Source organism: Oncorhynchus mykiss, chromosome 30, assembly GCF_057628025.1.
Source record: "Oncorhynchus mykiss isolate SJ-2025 chromosome 30, ASM5762802v1, whole genome shotgun sequence".
In the NCBI taxonomy this organism is placed as follows: Eukaryota; Metazoa; Chordata; class Actinopteri; order Salmoniformes; family Salmonidae; genus Oncorhynchus; species Oncorhynchus mykiss.
In genome coordinates this window covers 32,955,033-32,976,894 of record NC_143051.1, presented here as the reverse complement: position 1 = coordinate 32,976,894, position 21,862 = coordinate 32,955,033, and the positions used below count along the sequence as shown (strand labels likewise).

Below are 21,862 nucleotides of genomic sequence, written 5' to 3'. Positions count from 1 at the left end.
ATTTAGAGGGCATCTAATAGAAAAATATATAATTAAAGTCAGTAATAACCATAGTAAGTCACATAAATAGACATCAAAATCCCTCAATCATCCTGACATAAATAAGACCATTACATTTTGTATTAACAAATAAGTGTTCAATTTCAACCCGACCATGATCATGCATGTAATTTGTGTCTTTTCGGGTATTAAGGCAAGTAAAAAAAATTATAAACTAATATATTTTGTCATTACCACCACACCCTGTCCTTACCATTATAGTTCATTATGTGGTGGAAATTACATTTTTACAGTATTTGATCATAAATAGCAGGGATTCTAGCATGCAAACTCCAGTTGAACAGCTAGCCTACAATGTATCCTAAATGCACATAGTTAAAACAATAACAAACCTAACATAATTTGATGAAATTATAGCCTATTTGGTAATGACGTACAATAAAAAAATATATTCTCAAGCCATATTTACCTTGGATTTTTCTATAATTTCACAGCATCAAAATTTGAATCTCCTTCCATGACATCCATGTGTTCCACTGTGACTATTCATATCCATGTTAACAAAGTACAAACTTTTGAAAAAACCTTGTGTAAGTTGCTTGTTGTGGTGGTAATGACACCACACTTAGAGATTACTGTATTTTGTTTAAAAAGTAACAAATGGCTTATGCACATCTAATATGTATATTATTGCCATATATACATATTCGACATTAAATATTTTTAAAGACTTTTGTAAGTGTAATACATAAAATGTTAAACGTCTGGGTGTGAGGACAAAAACAGTGAAATCCTGACATTAAATGCTTTAGAAAATAAACTAAATAAAACATTGAAAGCTAAAAAAAAAAGTTACGTTATTTTAGTCTCTACTTAATGAATGGGAAATATATATTTTTTTACATTAATTTAATTTTAAAAATCTCATCCTGAGGCACAAACAGGTCTGTTTTTTCAAAATTACTATTATGTTTTGTGCATATGAATTGAATATTGGCAAATGCATCAGTAAAAAATATTGTGCCTATTTAATGCTACCCTTGCTGTTAATATCGCAAGCCAGCATACAACTGAGCTAAATGTTTGGAAAGGACACTTTCTCATCCATAGCCTACAAACACATATCAAGAGCAAGAGCGCTGTTTGGCTTACATCTGAAGGCTGGGGGCATTTAGGCAGTCTACTGCGGACCGCTAAAACATCCTAATGATTATGATCACACTTCCTCAATGAAAATATTATGGTGACACTGTACCAAAGAAGTTTCGGTTTGGTTTAGAAACTTCAGTGTAACCTGTTATCGGCCTGACTTGAAATATTTTCAGGCCTAGAAAAAACCTCCAGGACCACCCGTCGAACTGCGAGATTGTGAAGCGTGATTCATCACTCCAGAGAACACGTTTCCACTGCTCCAGAGTCCAATGGCAGCAAGCATTACTCCAGCCAACGCGACATTGCGCATGGTGATCTTAGGCTTGTGTGCGGCTGCTAAGCAGTTATTGTGCTGATGTTGCTTCCAGAGGCAACTTGTAACTCGGTAGTTGCAACCGAGATGATGATTTTTACACGCTACCCACTTCAGCACTCGGGGATCCCGTTCTGTGAGCTTGTGTGGCCGGGGAAGCTCTAGCGGGGCAGGAATTTGATGAACTGACTTGTTAGAAAGGTGGCATCCTATGACGGTGCAATGTTGAAAGTCACTGAGCTCTTCAGTAAGGACATTCTACTGCCAATGTTTGTCTATGGAGATTGCATGGCTGCGTGCTCGATTGGATTACTGCCTAATCAAGAATTGGATTGCTTGTATTTTTCATATTCTCTTGCATCAATTATATAATGAGAAACAGGTACCCAGTAAAGATCGTGTGAAACATTGTGAGAGAATCTTAAATTGTTTAATGAAAAGTCAAGATAACAAAGTAACAAAAATTCCACCAGTCTCCACCCCCACGCTTAACAAATATCCCATCCACCACTTTAACATTAGTACTTTACTTGGTCCAAATCAAGCCATTGCACCCATCTATAGGCCAATGTTGACTACCTGAAGCATCCGATAAGACTTTTGATGTAAGGTATACAATCGATGAAAACATACGTATCACAGATACCTAGGTAAAGCAGCTTACTATACAATATTGGCAATACAGTTTCAGACCCACAAGAAAGTCAACCAGGTCCTGTGGATAGGGGCATGGAATCAGGCCAGAGATGCAGTCTTGTACACACAGAATGGTCCAGGGTGAGGGAGTTATTTCTAAACGCATAACAGCGACAGCATTGATTGCCTTAATGAGACAAGGCCTTCTGTATTCGTCAAGAGCGGAGGGAGAGCAAACGCACTCAGTGCAGGTTTGCGTACAGTACGCAAGAGAATGTGTGTGAATCCGCTAAAAGAATAAATGTTACAATTCAACAAAACTTGCTGCAGCAGTGGCTTATAAACACTAAACAAAAATGGAAGAGGGTTCATCATTCGGTTCTTCAAAATAAGGGCAAACATCACTTGGTCAAGACATTACAATGAAGTAGGGTTGAAGAAATTAGGTTTTGAAGGACAGTGTCTACTTCCCCCGAATCCCGTCACTCTGGATAATCGGTTAAGTTTCCACATGGATAGCCCACCCTAAATACATATTAATGTACTTCCACATTATGCAGGTATGAAAACCTTTTAACAAGTATATCTCCCTAGCTAAATGGTCAGTAACTGCTGTGTAATGTAGACATCTAAAACAGCTTAATCTTTCCCAATAAGTCCTATTCAGGAAACGGATGACATTTTAGGACACTTCTGCCCTCATCGATGTCAAGTATCCAAGATGGCTGCTATTTGGGGACCTGGTTAAATGGACTATACGTTACACTGTAGTGCTCTTTTAATTTAATTGGAATGTTCCAGTTATATGCTAATATACTCTGATCCTAAAAAATCTTGGAAAATGCCCTAACCACTTAACTGTCTAGTTCTATTGCGTTCAATCTGTGATCTCTGCCAGTACAATTAAAGGTAAAATAAACATTACAAATATGTGTGTGTAGAGGCCATTCTTGATTTTTAGTTAACTAAATGGACAGATTCAATGGTTAAACAGCAACTTAAAAGTACATTGTTTTGGGTTGCCATTTTGTGACCAGAAAGGGAATGAACTGTGCAATTATAATGGACTACAACTGAGTCATCTGCCTTGCTTTTATAAGTCTCGGATTGATGACCTATCGGACTTCGACACGGGGACAGTCCTGCTGATGAGGACTTTGTACAGTTCAGAACTTGTTAGTCATAATCCTCCAGTTGGTTGGTGTTGAAATGCAACTCCCTATTCAGGTCCTCTTTGGAACAAATAGTCCAGTCCTGTGAAAGCTCTTTTGTCAGTCTCTTCTCACCTCTCTCCCGCTCTCCTTTAAACTTCATCAGTCTTTCCTTCCAATCACAACAATGATATAAATCAATCTCTCTGGTTCAGTCTCTCCCCCTCCCCTCTCCAAATACCTCCATCTCCTTAAGCGCTACCACCCTCTCTTATTGACGACTCAATCTCTCACTCGTACTCTGCGATTAGCACCATCATGTAAATTCCAACCAGCATCGCCAGGATCTCCATCACCGATTGGCCCAGACTAGAGCGCCCAACCAGCAGCTCAGGCAGGACCGTCACCGTGGCGATGTACACAAAGCCACCTGCAGTGAATGGCAAGATCCAGGCTGTGGCGGCCGCGCCCACCCCCTCAGCCAATAGGGAGCAGGCTGTGCCGGCAAGAGCCCCCAAGGCTGTCAGGAGCTGTAGACACATGGCCTGATGGGAAAGAGGAAGTTGTCAATGGACATCTCTACCTACAGAGACTTTCTGATGCAGGTTGTTCAAACAGAAAAGGCTTACGTCTTTTCTTAAGTCTTACGGCTGCCACCATGTGTGAATAGGCTTTGTGTTGTAGTCATGACAGACAACTGGTACCGAGCATGTTTCAGTACATAGTCGAGCACATTTCCGTTTCCTGTCCGACATCAGTACGTGTAACATCAATTGTTATGAAAAGTTTAAGCTTGTGCATTACCTTCTTCTTGGTGCAGCCAGACTGGACCAGGATGGCAAAGTCGCCAATCTCGTGGGGCACCTCGTGCAGCAGGATGGTGAGAGTGGTGACTGTGCCTACTGCTGGGCCCACCAGGAACGATGCCCCGATGGCCAACCCGTCAGTGAAATTGTGTGTGAAGTCAGCAGCCAGGTTCAGGTAGCCCGATACCTTGATATCTATATTGATAGGGACGTCAAACGTTCAGCACAGAACCTATGGACTCTAGTCTAGAGAGCCTGGTTAAATTGGGCTTAGGAGCATTTGTTAACTCCCTCCATGGTTAAAGCACAAATAAATAGATGTCATTGTTGTGAGTGTACTACATTTACTATCATATATTAAAATATTGAATTACTTTTGACATATTTATGTAATATTACGCTAATTTCCCTATGGTGGACAAAACATGTCCACCTTACACAAGCTTGCATTTTCACCACATACAATATAGTGGAATTATATACATCCTTTTTTCTTCAGATTGGTGATATTAATATCCAAATTTACAGTCATCACGAATGCATTAAATGGATTGGATTTGGCACCATTGATTTTATGATACGCGCCTGTCAGTCGCAGGACTTAGAACAGCCTTCTAATTTTAAAGCTCAAATGGCCCAGAACATTTTGTGGCTCTCTGTATTAAAGTTGATGGCAGCACACCAATACACTGATTTGAGACCCAAACAACAGCCAACCCTTTGTCAGTGATGACATCCTATGCCGGGGGTCACGATTTGTTGAAGTTTAATAACAAAGCAACTGATTCGTTTCTGCCCCGTTTCAGCAGCCTCCCAGAATCTCCAGCCGATATTCTAGAATTTAGATGATTTTGAACCATGTTAGTTTAAACAGGAGGTGACTAACAAAACAAACTGGCGTTACACTTACCACGTCGGCAACCGCCTTGAACACTTCTAAATGTAGCTCTAACCCAGGGGTTCCCAAACGTTCACTCGGGGGGGCCCCCCTTCCAGCATTGGGGAACACCCCCCCCAGTTTCAATGTGGTTATTGAGTTGTGGTAGTTTCAACAGAAAATACAACTAGCTTTCCCCCCTAATCATTATGAGTGATCTATCAATTTGGTGTGTGTGCAGTTTATAAGGTGTCCTATAAAAAAATACAAGTAATCTGATTAATATTATTGCACATGTGTGTGTAGATAGTACATTTTATGCTTGCAATACATCAGGAACTGTTTCTACATATTGTTTATTGATTTGGACACATTAAAACTGTTTTGACAAGGGGCTATTTCTCAAAATGATTTGCCACCGGAAATGTATGTTTTAGGAATATAAATGTAACTTTCTATATTCATTTCAAATGGTATTGTACTTAATCTGGTAAAAACTGCTGAATGAGTCCAAAAACATGCTGTGTTTGATTTATTTTGATGTACCAGAAATCACCAAAATATGGTTTCCCTGCTTAATATTGAGAAGGGAGAATGGACAATAATCGCAACAGTTAAACACAATAACAGAGAAACAGGATTGATTTGAGGCTGGTAAATTAAACGCTGTCAAAGTGAATATTCTCTTTAAAAATAAGTAATGTCAGTAAAGGCAAACTGCCCACTAAGAAATTAAGTGGCAATTAGTCAACTCTTCTTACCTGTAGTTTTCTCCTCCACTCCTTTTGGAGTCTTCTCATCTTTGCTTTCTTTTCCATCTTTCTCACCCTCCTTATTTTCTTCCTCCCCGTCACTCTCCTTTGCCTTAGGAGCAGCTGAAAAAAGACGAAAAAAAATACATGTGCATAACTCTTTGGTGTACTGACCATCCCCCTTTATTTAACTAGGCAAGTCAGGTAAGAACAAATTCTTATTGACCAAGACGGCTTAGAAGAGCGGCATATAATCCCCTGACCATACAGTAGCTCTCGGCAAGAGGGAAATCTCAATGAATCAATGTTCAGATTTCAAAATGGACCCAGAGGTCATGTTACAAAACCAACTAACTGCTAGCCTAAAGATGTGGCTACATTAGCTAGGTCTAGGGGTCCTAGGTCTAGGGGTCCTAGGTCTAGGGGTCCTAGGTCTAGCTAAGTGGTCTGTAACCTGATTTAACCTGTGAATTTATCTGACGGGACAGAGTGTGTGGACCGTGTGGTACACATGTGCCCAAGAGACAGCCACTTTACCAGGTTCCAGCGCCTGCTCAATCCTGACACACGAGTCGGCTCGAGTAGTGCAACTATGCTTATAAGCCCTAAACTGAGAGCGTTGGGTCAGTAACCAAAAGGTCGCTGGTTCTAATCCTTGAGCAGACAAGATGAAAAATCTGTCGACATGCCCTTGTGCAAGGCACTTAACCCTAATTGGTCCTGTAAGTCACTCTGGATAAGAGCATCTGTTAAATGACTGAAATGTTCATCTAACTACCTAACCTATTCCATAACAATAGACATGCAATGCATCCAGTTCATTCGGAAAGTAATTCAGACCCCTTGACTTTTTCCCACATTTTGTTACGTTAGACTTACGTTAGATGTTTCTAGAACTTGGAGTCCATCTGTGGTAAATTCAATTGATTGGACATGATTTGGAAAGGCATACACCTGTCTATGTAAGATCCCATAGTTGACAGTCCATGTCAGAGCAAAAACCAAGCCATGAGGTCAAAGGAATTGTCCGTAGAGCTCCGAGACAGGATTGCATCGAGGCAAAGATCTGGGGAAGGGTACCCAAAAAATATTTGCAGCATCGAAGGTCCCCAAGAACATCGTGGCCTCCATCGTTGGAAGAAGTCTAGAACCACCAAGACTCTTCCTAGCACTGGCCGCCCGGCCAAACTGAGCAATAGGGGGAGAAAGGCCTAGGTCAGGGAGGTGACCGAGAACCTGATGGTCAATGACAGGTGGGAGAACCTTTCAGAAGGACAACCATCTCTGCAGCACTCCACCAATCAGGCCTTTAATTGTATAATAGCAAGATGGAAGCCTCTTCTCAGTAAAAGGCACATGACAGCCCGCTTGGAGTATACCAAAAGGCACTTAAAAGACTCTGACCATGAGAAATAAGACTCTCTGGTCTGATGAAATCAAGATTAAACTCTTTGCCCTGAATGTCAAGCATCATGTCTGGAGGAAACCTGGCACCATCTGTACGGTGAAGCATGGGTGGCAGCATCATGCTGTGGGGATGTTTTTCAGAGGCAGGGACTGGGTGGCCAGTCAGAATCGAGGGAAAGATGAAGGGGGCAAAGTTCCTTGATGAAAACCTGCTCCAGAGCGCTCAGGACCTCAGACTGAAATTCCCCTTCCAACAGGACAACGACCCTAAACACACAGCCAAGGCAATGCAGGAGTGGCTTAGGGACAAGTCTCTGAATGTCCTTGAGTGGCCCAGCCAGAGCCCAGACTTGAACCCGATCGAACATCTCTGGCGAGACATACAAATAATTGTGCAGCGACACTCCCCATCCAACCTGACAGAGCTTGAGAGAATCTACAGAGAAGAATGGGAGAAACTCCCCAAATACAGGTGTGCCAAGCTTGTAGCGTCTTACCCAAAAAGACTTGACGCTGTAATCTCTTCCAAAGGTGCTTCAACAAAGTAAATGGTCTGGATATTTATGTAAATGTGATATTTCCGTTTTTTTTATTTTTTTTATCATTAATAGGTATTGTCTAGATTGATGGGGTAAAAAACAATTTAATCAATTTTATAATAAGGCTGTAACATAACAAAATGTGGAAAGAGTCAAGGGGTCTGAATACTTCCGAATGCACTAAGTGGTCAACAGGAGGAAAGAAATGCATTACACACAGAGAGATAATTTCAAGGCATGAGAGTTATAGTAAAAAAAAAAAAAGCTCATGTTGAATTTATATTGCAGGAGCACATGCATCAATTCAAATTGGCCTTTTGTTTTTCCCCTGTGCTACAAACTCCAATTAAAATGGATTACCTACCGTGGGAGTGTCCATGTCCATTTCCTTCCTTCAGGAAGCGAACAAATTTTTCCACCACCAGGAAGGCCACAATTCCTCCAAGGACCCACAGCCCTACTGACATCATGTGACCATGGGCGGCACCTACAGGTATGACAAGGAGCACCGTCAGGGACATGCTGTTTGCCAAAATGGGGGCAGACCCCCCGTATTTTTTTATTCTGTAATGTATTGATGGTTGCTGCCTTCTTGGCCAGGTCTCCCTTGAAAAAGAGACTCTGGGTCTCAATGGGCTTTTCCTGGTTAAATAAAAGGTTTAATAAAATAAAAATTGTAATGAATCAGCTGGATAATATGATGGTGTTCGTAAATGTAGATATACCATGCGAGTGGCCATGATCCTGTGATTCTTCACTGTCATGTGAGTGGCCGTGTCCCTCGTCTCCATGGTGAGAGTGAGGCACTGTGTAAACAAGCGAGAGATAATAAGAAAGAATTACAATGGATATCAGACTGGCATGACAACATCCTTTTAACTACAAACCAATAAATATTTATTTTTTGGCTCAGTTTAAAGGTTGAATTTCCTTCACTGATTATTCTGTGTAAAGATTAAATCCCAGAATCATACCTAAAAATATTAATTCCATCAATACCAAAAATATTCAATAAACTAGATAGGCAATCAATTGTTTTCACTTAATTAAGAAATCTACCGTAACAATAGTTTAGGGGAAAATGCCCTCCCTTCACTTCAAGTAGTTGTGTGATACTGACACTAACCCAGGGCGTGAGGGATGAGGTGTAGGAAGGCATCTCCCAGCAGGCCACCAGAGGCAAAGCTCAGCAGCACCTTCAGGAGGTTCTTGTGCTGGTCTGTATTGGACTGGACTGGGATCAGGAAGAGGATGAAGAAGGGAGCAGCACTGATCAGCAGGGTGGCACCGATGGCCTAATGGTAAGAATAGGAGAGAAAAACAGAGGTCATAAGAGGCCATTTTTAAAGTGTGTGAGCAGGCGTGCTTGTGGGTAGTAAAATAATCCCACACTTGATAAGGACGGCTGTTTTGAGTTCCAAGGGTATCAAACCAATGTAATCGACTTCATCAAATAAGGAAAGGCTATTCCCTGTCTACAAAAGTACTTACATTCCAACCCATTCAATAATTGAATGCCAAATAAATACATTCCAATTCAGGTCCAATTCAATTGATAGTAGCTAAATAGTTGGTTGACCTGTTGAGTCGTGCTGACCAGGACATTTAAATAATGGCAAAATAGTGTCTAACAAACCTAAACCTTTTGAACATGGCAAATAAAAATGTTAACTTTATAACAGAGACGCATTTCGACTGCAGTGAAAATCGACAGAAAGTTATTGCCAGTACACTGCAGTGAGGTTGTCTGGTCCAGTTGTCAAAACCAAATGAGTCAATAGAACTCTAGACAAAACTTAGCAACAGACTCACTGGCAAAGGGAAATGTTTTTGTAGAAAAGTAATAGGCAGCCTGCGTTTGCACTGGGACTCAGTAGGAAAGTCAAGAGGTTGTTTGAATGAACAGGAGGGATACCGACTGACAAAGATGTGACATTTTGCATATGATTTGATGTAAGGTAGGCCTTGACCACTAATGGACATCTAAATGTAGCACGGGACCTGGACAAAAATCATGTTTCAAATATCCACAATAACACATTCATGTCCCTTCATGAATGGCTCCAAGGTCTCCACTGACAATACCTGCATCCAGAGCTCCACTATGTCCCTCTTCTCTCCTTCTGCCTCCCTTATCACCCTCTCTCCTCCGTGGGTGTGCCCGTGTCCACTCTCCTCGTGCTTATGTCCATGGTCATGTGCGTGACCGTGGTGAGACTCCTCAGCTGGGGGCAGGTTGGCCTCAGCACTCCACTTGCTCGCCCCGTGGTGCAGTTTCTGACTGCCATGGGAGTGACCATCGGAACCGCCGCCCCCGTGCGAGTGTGCATGCCCATGGTGGTCGTGTGCATGCCCATGGTGGTCGTGTGCATGCCCATGGTCATGAGAGTGGCTATGAGCAACAGTTAGCTGGGCGGCTAGCAACAGCACTGCTCCCGAGAACAGTGTTAACGCTAGCAGACGTCCATGGGCCATCATCTCACCTAGAACAGACACACAAAGGGAACATCTATGGTTACAGTTGCCTGCCTTAGTACAGCAACACTAGCTTCATATATCAACAGCTTGATTTCATCATGAACTTGGGAAGTTACAGTGGATGGGTTACGCTAGCTAGTTATCATATAAAACATTAAACATTCCATTGACATCCCATCTGCTAACGTTACACCTAACAGCATTCCCATGATGGCCTTCTTGCTAAGGCAATAGGCCTAACGTTACACTTTTCCATTGACTCCTCGTATAAAAGACTGACTCAGGAAGAGGGAAAGGGTCCTAAATGGGGAAGTAGCCTTGCTGAGTAACTAACGTAGCTAGATGCCCTTAAAGTGATGGATTGAAAGAGATGCGGTTGTTGTTGTACCTAGCAAGTTATCTAACGTTAGCCACTAACTGTCTGGCTAGCAGCTAGCCACATCGACAAAGATGGATGTGAATGCGATTAAAAGAATGCAGATGTCGCAGTTTATCTTGCATGCAACGTGTTGTCGGGATAATTAGCTAAATTAAGTACAATAGCAAACAACGGTTGGCTAACGTTTGCGGTGATGACAACAATGTTGCAGTATAAGCGACTTGCCACACACTCACGTGTCTGCTGTAATTATGCAGCGATGATCGTTAATCAAACAAATTCTTCCAAACAGAGCAAAGGGTCTCAAAGGTGTCTATTCATTCTCAGACGTGGCATTTAGTCAAATCATTAGAAACCTCGCGTGATTTCAGTCGCTGGTGTAAATAAAGAGTACCTGTCATAATATCGCGAGATTTATGTTTTTGTAATCTCTCATCCGGACTCAAAGATGGTGGATAGATGAAGGCGTCCAACTCAGGCCGTTTACCATTGGTGCACATTGACTGACCCGTATATTGGATGGAGAAAATAAATTAACTTACTCCATGCTTCTGTTATTTGATGAAGAGTCTCTCTCTTCTCATATAAAGTTAGGATTCATTATATTTTTTATTTATATAATTTTTTATTTCACCTTTATTTAACCAGGTAGACTAGTTTAGAACACTTTCTCATTTGCAACTGCGACCTGGCCAAGATAAAGCAAAGCAGTTCGACACATACAACAACACAGAGTTACACATGGAATAAACAAACATACAATCAATAATACAGTAGAAAAATCTATACACAGCATGTGCAAATGAGGTAGGATAAGAGAGGTAAGGCAATAAATAGGCCGTGGTGGTGAAGTAAGTACAATATAGCAATTAAACACTGGAATGGCAGAATGTGCAGAAGATGAATGCGCAAGTAGAGATACTGGGATGCAAAGGAGCAAGATAAATAAATAAATACACTATGGGGATGAGGTAGATTGGAACGGCTATTTACAGATGAGCTACGTACAGATGCAGTGATCTGTGAGCTGCTCTGACAGCTGGTGCTTAAAGCTAGTAAGAGGTAAGAGTCTCCAGCTTTAGTGATTTTTTCAGTTCATTCCAGTCATTGGCAGCAGAGAACTGGAAGGAGAGGCGGCCGAAGGAAGAATTGGCTTTGGGGGTGACCAGTGAGATATACCTGCTGGAGCGCGTGCTACGGGTGGGTGCTGCTATGGTGAACTGAGATAAGTGAACTGAGATAAGGCGGGGCATTACCTAGCAGAGACTTGTAGATGGAGCTGGAGCCAGTGGATTTGGTGCCTAAGGTTGAGATTGTTAAAGAAATTAGATCATATGAGATGGAATTGTGCGTGCATTAGTATAGGCCTGTTGGAACTGTTTTGTGTGTGTAGCATGAGAAGTATTTCCCATTATGTTCTTGGGACACAGCCAAGAGCTGACAAGTGAGACCAACGGTTTCCTGTTAGCCTGAAGGGAAATAACTGGTTCTTCTTAATCAGGGTTGGGTAGGTCACTTTCTAAATGTAATCTGTTACATTTACTAGTTACCTGTCCAAAATTGTAATCAGTAACGTAACTTCTGGATTAACCAAACTGAGTAACGTAATCTGATCACACTCTGTTACTTTTAGATTTCTTCCCCCTTAAGAGGCATTAGAAGAAGACAACATGTACGTCACCAATTGAACGACATCTATTGCAGGATAAATCAATGTTAAAGGTTACATAGCTGGCCATATATGGATGTAACATTTTACTTTATGGGTTGGTTATGTAGGCTTCTTCTAATCCATCGCTTTCTTCTACATATAATAATAATATTCAAATTGTCATGACGTTGGCCTGGGGCTAGGTTTATGACAGTCATAAATACCTCTTCCCCCCTTTTTCCTCTCTCTACCCTACTGATGTTACATTTGCAAAACCCTTGGATAACATAGAGATTCTGGCCTCCCGGGTGGCGCAGTGGTTAAGGACACTGTACTGCAGCGCCAGCTATGTCACCAGAGACTCTGGGTTTGCGCCCAGGCTCTGTTGTAACCGGCCTCCCGGTTGTGGATTCACGTGGTTGAGTTATCGGATTCAAATGGAATTGTTGTTCAATTTATATGTTTGAACATGAAATTATTCGTGATGAAATGTGATTTTAGCTTCTAAAATGTGAGATTTGGGTTTTCAAGTCTACACATCAGAGTTATCGGATTCACATGGAATTGTTGTTCAATTTATATGTTTGAATATGGAATTATTCGTGATGGGATTAAATGTGATTTTAGCTTCTAAAATGTGAGATTTGGGTTTTCATAAGGTAGGGAGGGCTCTGCTCAATCAGTGGCCCGCCCCCGTGAAGGGACATGGGCTATAAAAGTCTTCAAACATGCCCTCCTCTCCCTTCCTATATAAAGGCTTGACGACAATATAACCTCCTGTTCCGAGGATGTGAGGACAACGGTCCGATGTCAGAATGGTTCAGATAATAACTACGAAGCCAACATCAGCGTGAGCTTTGGTTGAGAATGGTATGAACTTTGAACTCTTATTCCCCTTTTGCGTCCCTTTGATATTTCAAGTAGAAATTGTGCACCAATATTGCATTTTAAAAGCCTGTTATATTAAATGAAGTGCCCTTTAATATAGACCACATGGAAAATTAAATAAATCCGATTTTTAATATGAATTAAGATTTGCTAAAGTGCCAAATCCATCATTTTGACATGTCCCTCCATGCACCCTCTGTCACTTCTAGAAAGATTTTAACCCACTTAACCCACACATTTCTCCAAGTTTTCATTGTAAAGCCCTAGATATTTTGTTGCTTCGACAAAGTCAATGCTGAAGATTATTATTTATTTAGTATGATTAGTGATTCATTTATGTTTGTCCCTCATTTGAAGGTCAACCCTGTTACATGAAAGGAGCTCTCGTTTTAATATGATGAAACTATTCCTTTAAAAATGTTTTTCAGGAGAAACATTGAACATCTATTAGTCAAATCATTGTGTAAAAGCAGGTGAGCTTGTTCTACACTTTTTGGCAATTTTCTGGTGTTTTATGTTGGGAAACTGAGCTGGTAGATCATAACACGTCAACCCTGTTACCCATAGAAATCTTTTAACAATATTTTTTTTTTGTGAAGCTTGCATTCAATTGTCCCTTCCTGTGGCACACAACAAGCTTCCATTTCCCCAATCAAAAGGTGATTTATGGCTGATTTAAGATGAAATCGTCAAACCTGTTACGGTCAACCCTGTTACTTCATTTGGTGCTTAATAGACACTTAATATAGTATTTTTTTTATTTAACCTCTTGAGAAGGGAAACTTATTTTTTATGAAGTAGAACATGTGCTCTTTATGACAGAATGTGTTAAAATTAGGTGAAGTTACACTTCTCAAAAGGCACCGAAATGGCGGAATGACCCATCTCCAGTACAATTTAAAGGCCAATTGCAGCCATTTAAAAAAAATATCAATATCAATTTTTTTCTTAGTACCTTACTGTAATTATTTTCAATTAAAATGGTAAAAAAAAAAAAGAAGAAACAAAAATAGCTTCTTCGCAAAGAGCCATTTCTCAAGAAATCATTTAAATAGGACTGTCTGTTATTGGTCTAGGTGACACTTCAGGTGGTCTTGTCAAGCAGTTCTTACACTAAAAAGGCAGTATAGTCATTGTTACAATTTCATAGTATTATTCCAACCTCATAATGTGGAAATATATATAAGAATAGAGATACATTCAATATAAGAGAGACAGATATTACATATATAGGAAGTATATCCCCATATACAGTGCCTTCAGAAAGTGTTCAGACCCCTTGAACTTTTCCACATTTTGTTAACGTTAAAGCCTTATTCTAAAATTGATGACATTTTCTAAAATCCTCAGCAATCTACACACAATACCCCATAATGACAAAGTGAAAAACAGGTTTTTAGAAATGTTTGCAAATGTATTAAAAAAATTTAAAAAACAGAAATACCTTATAAGTATTCCATTGATCATCCTTGAGATGTTTCTTCAACATGATTGAAGTCCACCTGTGGTAAATTCAATTAATTGGCATGACTTGGAAAGGTACACACCTGTTTATATAACCCACAGTTGACAACGCATGTCAGAGCAAAAACCAAGTAATGAGGTTGAAGGAATTGTCCGTAGAGCTCCGAGACAGGATTGTGTCGAGGCACAGATCTGGGGAAGGGTATGTAAACAATTCTGACCTGACTGCCCGGCCAAACTGAGCAATCCGGGTAGAAGGGCCTTGGTCAGGGAGGTAACCAAGAACCCGATGGTCACGCTGACAGAGCTCTAGAGTTCCGTGGAGATGGGAGAACCGCAAACATCTCTGCAGCACTCCACCAATCAGACCTTTATGGTAGAGTGGCCATACGGAATCCACTCCTCAGTAAAAGGCACATGACAGCCCACTTGGAGTTTGCCAAAACGCACCTAAAGACTCTCAGACCATGAAAAACAATATTCTCTGATATGATGAAACCAAGATTGAACTCTTTGTCCTGAATGCCAAATGCCACACCTGGAGGAAACCTGGCACCATCACTACAGTGAAGCATGGTGGAGGCAGCATCATACTGTGTGGATGTTTATTAGTGGAAGGGACTGGGAGACTATTCAGGCTTGAGGCAAAGATTAATGGAGCAAAGTACAGGGAGATCTTTGATGAAAACCTGTTCCTGAGCGCTCAGGACCTCAGACTGGGGCGAAGGTTCACCTTCCAACATGATAATGACCCTAAGCACACAGCCAAGACAATGCAAGAGTGGTTTCGGGACAAGTCTCTGAATGTCCTTGAGTGGCCCAGCCAGAGCCCGGACTTGAACCCGATCGACCATCTCTGGAGAGACCTGAAAATAGCTGTGCATCAATGCTCCCCATCCAACCTGAGAGAGCTTGAAAGGATCTGCATAGAATAATGGGAGAAACTCCGCAAATACAGCTGTGCATCATACCCAAGAAGAGTCTAGGCTGTAATCGATGCCAATGGTGCTTCAATAAAGTACTGAGTAAAAGGTCTGAATAACTTATGTAAATGTGATATTTCAGTTTTTTGTTTTATAAATTAGCAAAACATTCTAAAAACCTGTTTTTGCTTTGACATTACGGGGTATTTTGCATAGATTGATGAGGGAAAACAACCATGTAATACATTTTAGAATAAGGCTTTAACGTAACAAATGTGGAAAAAGTCAAGGGGTCTGAATACTTTCCGAAGGCACTGTATATTTAATTTTGTGTATTCCCGTCAATGCAGTCTGCTTGCTCTATAAAGTTCACACCTTTTCAGATTATGCTTATTCAATGCAAGGGAACACGGTTGACCCCTAAGCCCAAGGCGCGAAGGGAAACCTATTGTATTGATGCAAATCAGGGGGACCAATTAAACATTCCACAATTCGATTAGACATCTGCCCCTCAAATCTGCCAATAACCACCCCGCCCCCCTGACCTCCGGGTAGCCCCCACGACCCCAGGGCGGCCTCTGTCCCTGGTTCCTCCCGCCCCCCTGACCCTGTAAGACCCTGGCACAATTGTAGACCCCGCCCTAGAGAAAGAGCAGCCAGAGTTCAAGGTAAATGTCCTTTTCTCTGTCTGTCTGCGACCTTGCCCATAATAATATGCACCGCTTTTTTTCACTTCTCACAGTTGTGTCACCCTTTGGACCAGATATGACTCTGTCTTGAAATTGAAGCTTTTCAGCTCCAAATAATTTTCAGAGGCTCTTTTTCAGTGATTTCACGGAATAAAACAATGTTTAATCTAAATTTGGAAAGTGTGTGTTAATGCAACATACAACAGATAGTAGAAGTAGTGGGATTTTAGGAAAATGAAACCTTAAAACATACACGGTATGTAAAAGGTTAAGACCTACACACAAATGACACATGGTTTGTGCTGGTGACAGCAGATCACATTGCTTTTCTATTTCTTATGAATAACCCGTAGCAATGTTCATTTATTTGAACAGAGCTGGAATAATTTGCTGGATTTCTTTGAAGTGCTGTGCAAGTGCAGTGCATTCGGAATGTATTCAGACTCCTTGACCTTTTCAAAACAAATTACGTCACAGCCTTAATTGAAAATGTATTAAATACACATTTTTCCTCATCAATCTACACACAATACCCCATAAAGACAAAGCGAAAACAGGTTTTTAGAAATGTTTGAAATGTATTCAAAATAAAAAACTGAAATACTTTATTTACAGAAGTATTCAGACCCTTTGCTATGGGACTCGAAATTGAGCTCAGATGCATCGTGTTTCCGAAGATTCACCTTCCAACATGACAACGACCCTAAGCACACAGCCAAGACAGCGCAGGAATGGCTTCGGGACAAGTCTCTGAATGTCCTTGAGTGGCCCAGCCAGAGGTCGGACTTGAACCCGATCGACCATCTCTGGAGAGACCTGAAAATAGCTGTGCAGCAATGCTCCCCATCCAACCTGAGAGAGCTTGAGAGAATCTTCATAGAAGAATCGGAGAAACTCCCAAAATACAGGTGTGCCAAGCTAGTAACGTCATGCCCAAGAAGACTTGAGGCTGTAATCGCTGCCAAAGGTCCTTCAACAAAGTACTGAGTTGTAACGGCAGATTTCCTCCTCTTCGTCTGAAGAGGAGGTATAGCAGGGATCAGACCAAAACGCAGCATGGTAAGTGTCCATATCGTTTATTATAAAACATAACCTGAACACTAAGACATACAAAACAATAAATGTGAACATGAATGAAATCCAAACCGAAACAGTCCCGTGTGGTGACAAACACAGACACGGAAACAAACACCCACTAACCAACAGTGAAACCCAGGCTACCAGAGACAACTAACGACACCTGCCTCTGATTGAGAACCATACTAGGCCGAAACAGAAACCTAAACATAGAAACACAAAACATAGACTGCCCACCCCAACTCACGCCCTGACCATACTAAATAAAGACCAAACAAAGGAAAATAAAGATCAGAACGTGACATGAGTAAAGGCTCTGAATACTTATGTAAATGTAATATTTCTGTTTTTTTATATTAATTTGCAAAAAATTCCCAGATCCCAGGTTTCGGGGCTGTTGCTGGGCAATACGGACTTTCAGCTCCCTCCAAAGATTTTCTATTGGGTTCAGGTCTGGAGACTGGCTAGGCCACTCCAGAACCTTGAGATGCTTCTTACGGAGCCACTCCTTAGTTGCCCTGGCTGTGTGTTTCGGGTCGTTGTCATGCTGGAAGACCCAGCCACGACCCATCTTCAATGCTCTTACTGAGGGAAGGAGGTTGTTGGCCAAGATCTCGCGATACATGGCCCCATCCATCCTCCCCTCAATACGGTGCAGTCGTCCTGTCCCCTTTGCAGAAAAGCATCCCCAAAGAATGATGTTTCCACCTCCATGCTTCACGGTTGGGATGGTGTACTTGGGGTTGTACTCATCCTTCTTCTTCCTCCAAACACGGCGTTTAGACCAAAAAGCTATATTTTTGTCTCATCAGACCACATGACCTTCTCCCATTCCTCCTCTGGATCATCCAGATGGTCATTGGCAAACTTCAGACGGGCCTGGACATGCACTGGTGGATACACTCAACAAAAGTCTTTGTTTGTGAATGATGTCTGAATGTTGGAGTATGGGACTGCACTCAAAAAATGCTGGGTTAAAAACAAACAGATTAGGGTTTTTCATCATTATTCTTGTTCTGGAGGCAACTCTGCAGTATGGTCACTAGCTGGCACAGCCACAAGGTCATACAATCTGTTTTTAAACCTAACCCTAACCTTAACCACACAGATAACTCTAATGCCTAACCCTAACCTTAAATTAAGACAAAATAGCAAATGTTTGTTTCCATGAATTTTTGCAATATCTATCTAAGGGGAAATCCAGAGTTCTGCCTCCAGGAAAAGAGTCATGACAATAAATGTCAACCTGCTAAAAACAACCAAATGTAGTTTATTTGGTAACCAAGCACTGGGTAAATATTGGACAGATCACACACTGGGTTATTTTGACCCAGTCAGTTGGGTTGCGTGAATAACCCAACATATTGGGTTGTTGGGATTACCTAAACATGGGTTAATTTAACCATCAATTGAGTTTGTATTCCCTTTCATGCTGGTTGACCCAGCAGCTGTCTTTTCTTAATGTAATCCATAAGTTATTAGGGGCGTAGCTTTCATATAGTTGTTTTTGGCCACCTGTGAGAGTAAATGTCATTCCTGTTAAACTTATTACATTTGTACACTGCAATTTGATTTTCCTTGATTATTTTTGCACATTATATGTTCTAAATACATTTATTATAATATGTTTTGAAATATTGTAACAAAGTGGAAACGATCCCAACTTTGGAACATGTATAGACTCTTCAGGAACTCATAAACTTGTGCAAGCCTCTAAAGCTTCAAAAGTGTCCATGTGAAACTTAAACTTATGATTACAATACAACAGAACAAATTAACCGTAATGATATTTACTCTCACGAGTGACCAAAAATAACTTCCTGAATGCCATCCCCCTACTAAGCCACGTCTCCAGTCTTCTGATCTGACCCGCCCAGTCATACAGTGCCTTGCGAAAGTATTCGGCCCCCTTGAACTTTGCGACCTTTTGCCACATTTCAGGCTTCAAACATAAAGATATAAGACTGTATTTTTTTGTGAATAATCAACAACAAGTGGGACACAATCATGAAGTGGAACGACATTTATTGGATATTTCAAACATTTTTAACAAATCAAAAACTGAAAAATTGGGCGTGCAAAATTATTCAGCCCCCGTAAGTTAATACTTTGTAGCGCCACCTTTTGCTGCGATTACAGCCTTAAGTCTCTTGGGGTATGTCTCTATCAGTTTTGCACATCGAGAGACTGACATTTTTTCCCATTCCTCCTTGCAAAACAGCTCGAGCTCAGTGAGGTTGGATGGAGAGCATTTGTGAACAGCAGTTTTCAGTTCTTTCCACAGATTCTCGATTGGATTCAGGTCTGGACTTTGACTTGGCCATTCTAACACCTGGATATGTTTATTTTTGAACCATTCCATTGTAGATTTTGCTTTATGTTTTGGATCATTGTCTTGTTGGAAGACAAATCTCCGTCCCAGTCTCAGGTCTTTTGCAGACTCCATCAGGTTTTCTTCCAGAATGGTCCTGTATTTGGCTCCATCCATCTTCCCATCAATTTTAACCATCTTCCCTGTCCCTGCTGAAGAAAAGCAGGCCCAAACCATGATGCTGCCACCACCATGTTTGACAGTGGGGATGGTGTGTTCAGGGTGATGAGCTGTGTTGCTTTTACGCCAAACATAACGTTTTGCATTGTTGCCAAAAAGTTCCATTTTGGTTTCATCTGACCAGAGCACCTTCTTCCACATGTTTGGTGTGTCTCCCAGGTGGCTTGTGGCAAACTTTAAACGACACTTTTTATGGATATCTTTAAGAAATGGCTTTCTTCTTGCCACTCTTCCATAAAGGCCAGATTTGTGCAATATACAACTGATTGTTGTCCTATGGACAGAGTCTCCCACCTCAGCTGTAGATCTCTGCAGTTCATCCAGAGTGATCATGGGCCTCTTGGCTGCATCTCTGATCAGTCTTCTCCTTGTATGAGCTGAAAGTTTAGAGGGACGGCCAGGTCTTGGTAGATTTGCAGTGGTCTGATACTCCTTCCATTTCAATATTATCGCTTGCACAGTGCTCCTTGGGATGTTTAAAGCTTGGGAAATCTTTTTGTATCCAAATCCGGCTTTAAACTTCTTCACAACAGTATCTCGGACCTGCCTGGTGTGTTCCTTGTTCTTCATGATGCTCTCTGCGCTTTTAACGGACCTCTGAGACTATCACAGTGCAGGTGCATTTATACGGAGACTTGATTACACACAGGTGGATTGTATTTATCATCATTAGTCATTTAGGTCAACATTGGATCATTCAGAGATCCTCACTGAACTTCTGGAGAGAGTTTGCTGCACTGAAAGTAAAGGGGCTGAATAATTTTGCACGCCCAATTTTTCAGTTTTTGATTTGATAAAAAAGTTTGAAATATCCAATAAATGTCGTTCCACTTCATGATTGTGTCCCACTTGTTGTTGATTCTTCACAAAAAAATGCAGTTTTATATCTTTATGTCTGAAGCCTGAAATGTGGCAAAAGGTCGCAAAGTTCAAGGGGGCCGAATATTTTCGCAAGGCACTGTATCATTAGAACATCTTTGGTCACATCTCAACTGAACATAAACAACCCAACCTTCCTTTTTTTAAAGACAACAACCAAACTGAGTGACCCGATGCCTACAACCCAGCAACTGGATCATCCAAACAATCCAGCACGTTTGAGTGGCTATCTGTAAAAAAGAAAAACAACAAAATTGTGCCGTCTGGTTTGCATTTATTTTTTTATACTTAAAGGGCAATTCCACTATTTTTCAACCTCATTTTCATTATCTGCAGTGTATACATATGTAAAAACAGCGCATTTCTACGTTTTATAGAAAATACTATAAAGTAAAAAGGTTCTACTCGATGACATCATCAAAAGTTCAAATATTTTAAAAACAGTGATTTTCAAACACTATGAGATTCGCAGTGAAAAAGTATCTGGCCAGAAAACTACTTAAGTACAAGTTACACATTTAGTTAGGTAATTTTTTACACCTTATGGTAAACCGTGACAGCAAACAAAAATAACAACTACTTGATTTTACATGAATTTATTATTTAAGCCTGCCAGCACCATCTTGCAGATGTCCTCCAGCGGTAGGCAGTCTCCAATGAAGACTGATATCAAACAGTCCGTAGGCTGTACACTTTCAATTATGGTCTTATTCAAAGTTGACTTAATATCTATCAATGTGCTCAGTTTCATAAAAAGGTAAATTATGACCTTGTCATAAGAGAAGAGAGAGAGAGCAATTCAGTGGGAGAATGCCAAGTGTGTGCAAAGCTGTCATCATGGCAAAGGGTGGCTATTTGAAAAATATAAAATATAAAATGTTGAACACTTTTTTGGTTACTACATGATTCCAGATGTGTTATTTCATAGTTGTGATGTCTTCACTATTGTTCTACAATGTAGAAAATAGTAAAAATAAAGAAAAACCCTTGAATGAGTAGTTTTAAAACATTTGACCGGTAGTGTATATCTTAGAAATACTTATCTTACTCCAGAAATATCTAAAATTTCAAAGGCAGAAAGTTATTTGGATGTATTATGGATCCCCATTAGCAATCAATATATTATATTGTGAAATGTATTGTAATGTTTTTAAAATTGTATATAACTGCCTTCATTTTGCTGGACCTGGGATTTCACAACACAATACCTTGATCGCGTCTGGCTAAGATTGAACCCACAAATAAAAATC

General features: G+C 40.8%; 1 protein-coding gene across 1 annotated transcript; it reads right to left on the bottom strand.

The window, feature by feature from the left end:
- Positions 1-1,876: 1,876 nt before the first annotated feature.
- Positions 1,877-10,975, bottom strand: LOC110488341 (zinc transporter Slc39a7). The gene is made up of 8 exons (XM_021560552.3): positions 10,727-10,975; positions 9,719-10,116; positions 8,760-8,928; positions 8,359-8,439; positions 7,998-8,120; positions 5,697-5,810; positions 4,057-4,253; positions 1,877-3,797 (listed from the first exon to the last, which is right to left on the bottom strand). Exons 2-8 carry the CDS (start codon positions 10,109-10,111, stop codon positions 3,543-3,545), a joined length of 1,332 nt encoding a protein of 443 aa, XP_021416227.1. The 5' UTR covers positions 10,112-10,116; positions 10,727-10,975; the 3' UTR covers positions 1,877-3,542.
- Between the last annotated feature and the right edge of the window lie 10,887 nt (positions 10,976-21,862).

What these genes read in the sequence shown, in the direction of transcription:
- LOC110488341 (XM_021560552.3), bottom strand. Translation starts at nt 10,111, where the DNA reads ATGATGGCCCATGGACGTCTGCTAGCGTTAACACTGTTCTCGGGAGCA. An exon ending in TGGACATGGACACTCCCACG is followed by an intron (nt 5,811 to 7,997) that starts GTAGGTAATCCA and finishes GTCTTTTTTCAG; the next exon opens with CTGCTCCTAAGGCAAAGGAG. An exon ending in CTGGCTGCACCAAGAAGAAG is followed by an intron (nt 3,798 to 4,056) that starts GTAATGCACAAG and finishes CTTTCCCATCAG; the next exon opens with GCCATGTGTCTACAGCTCCT.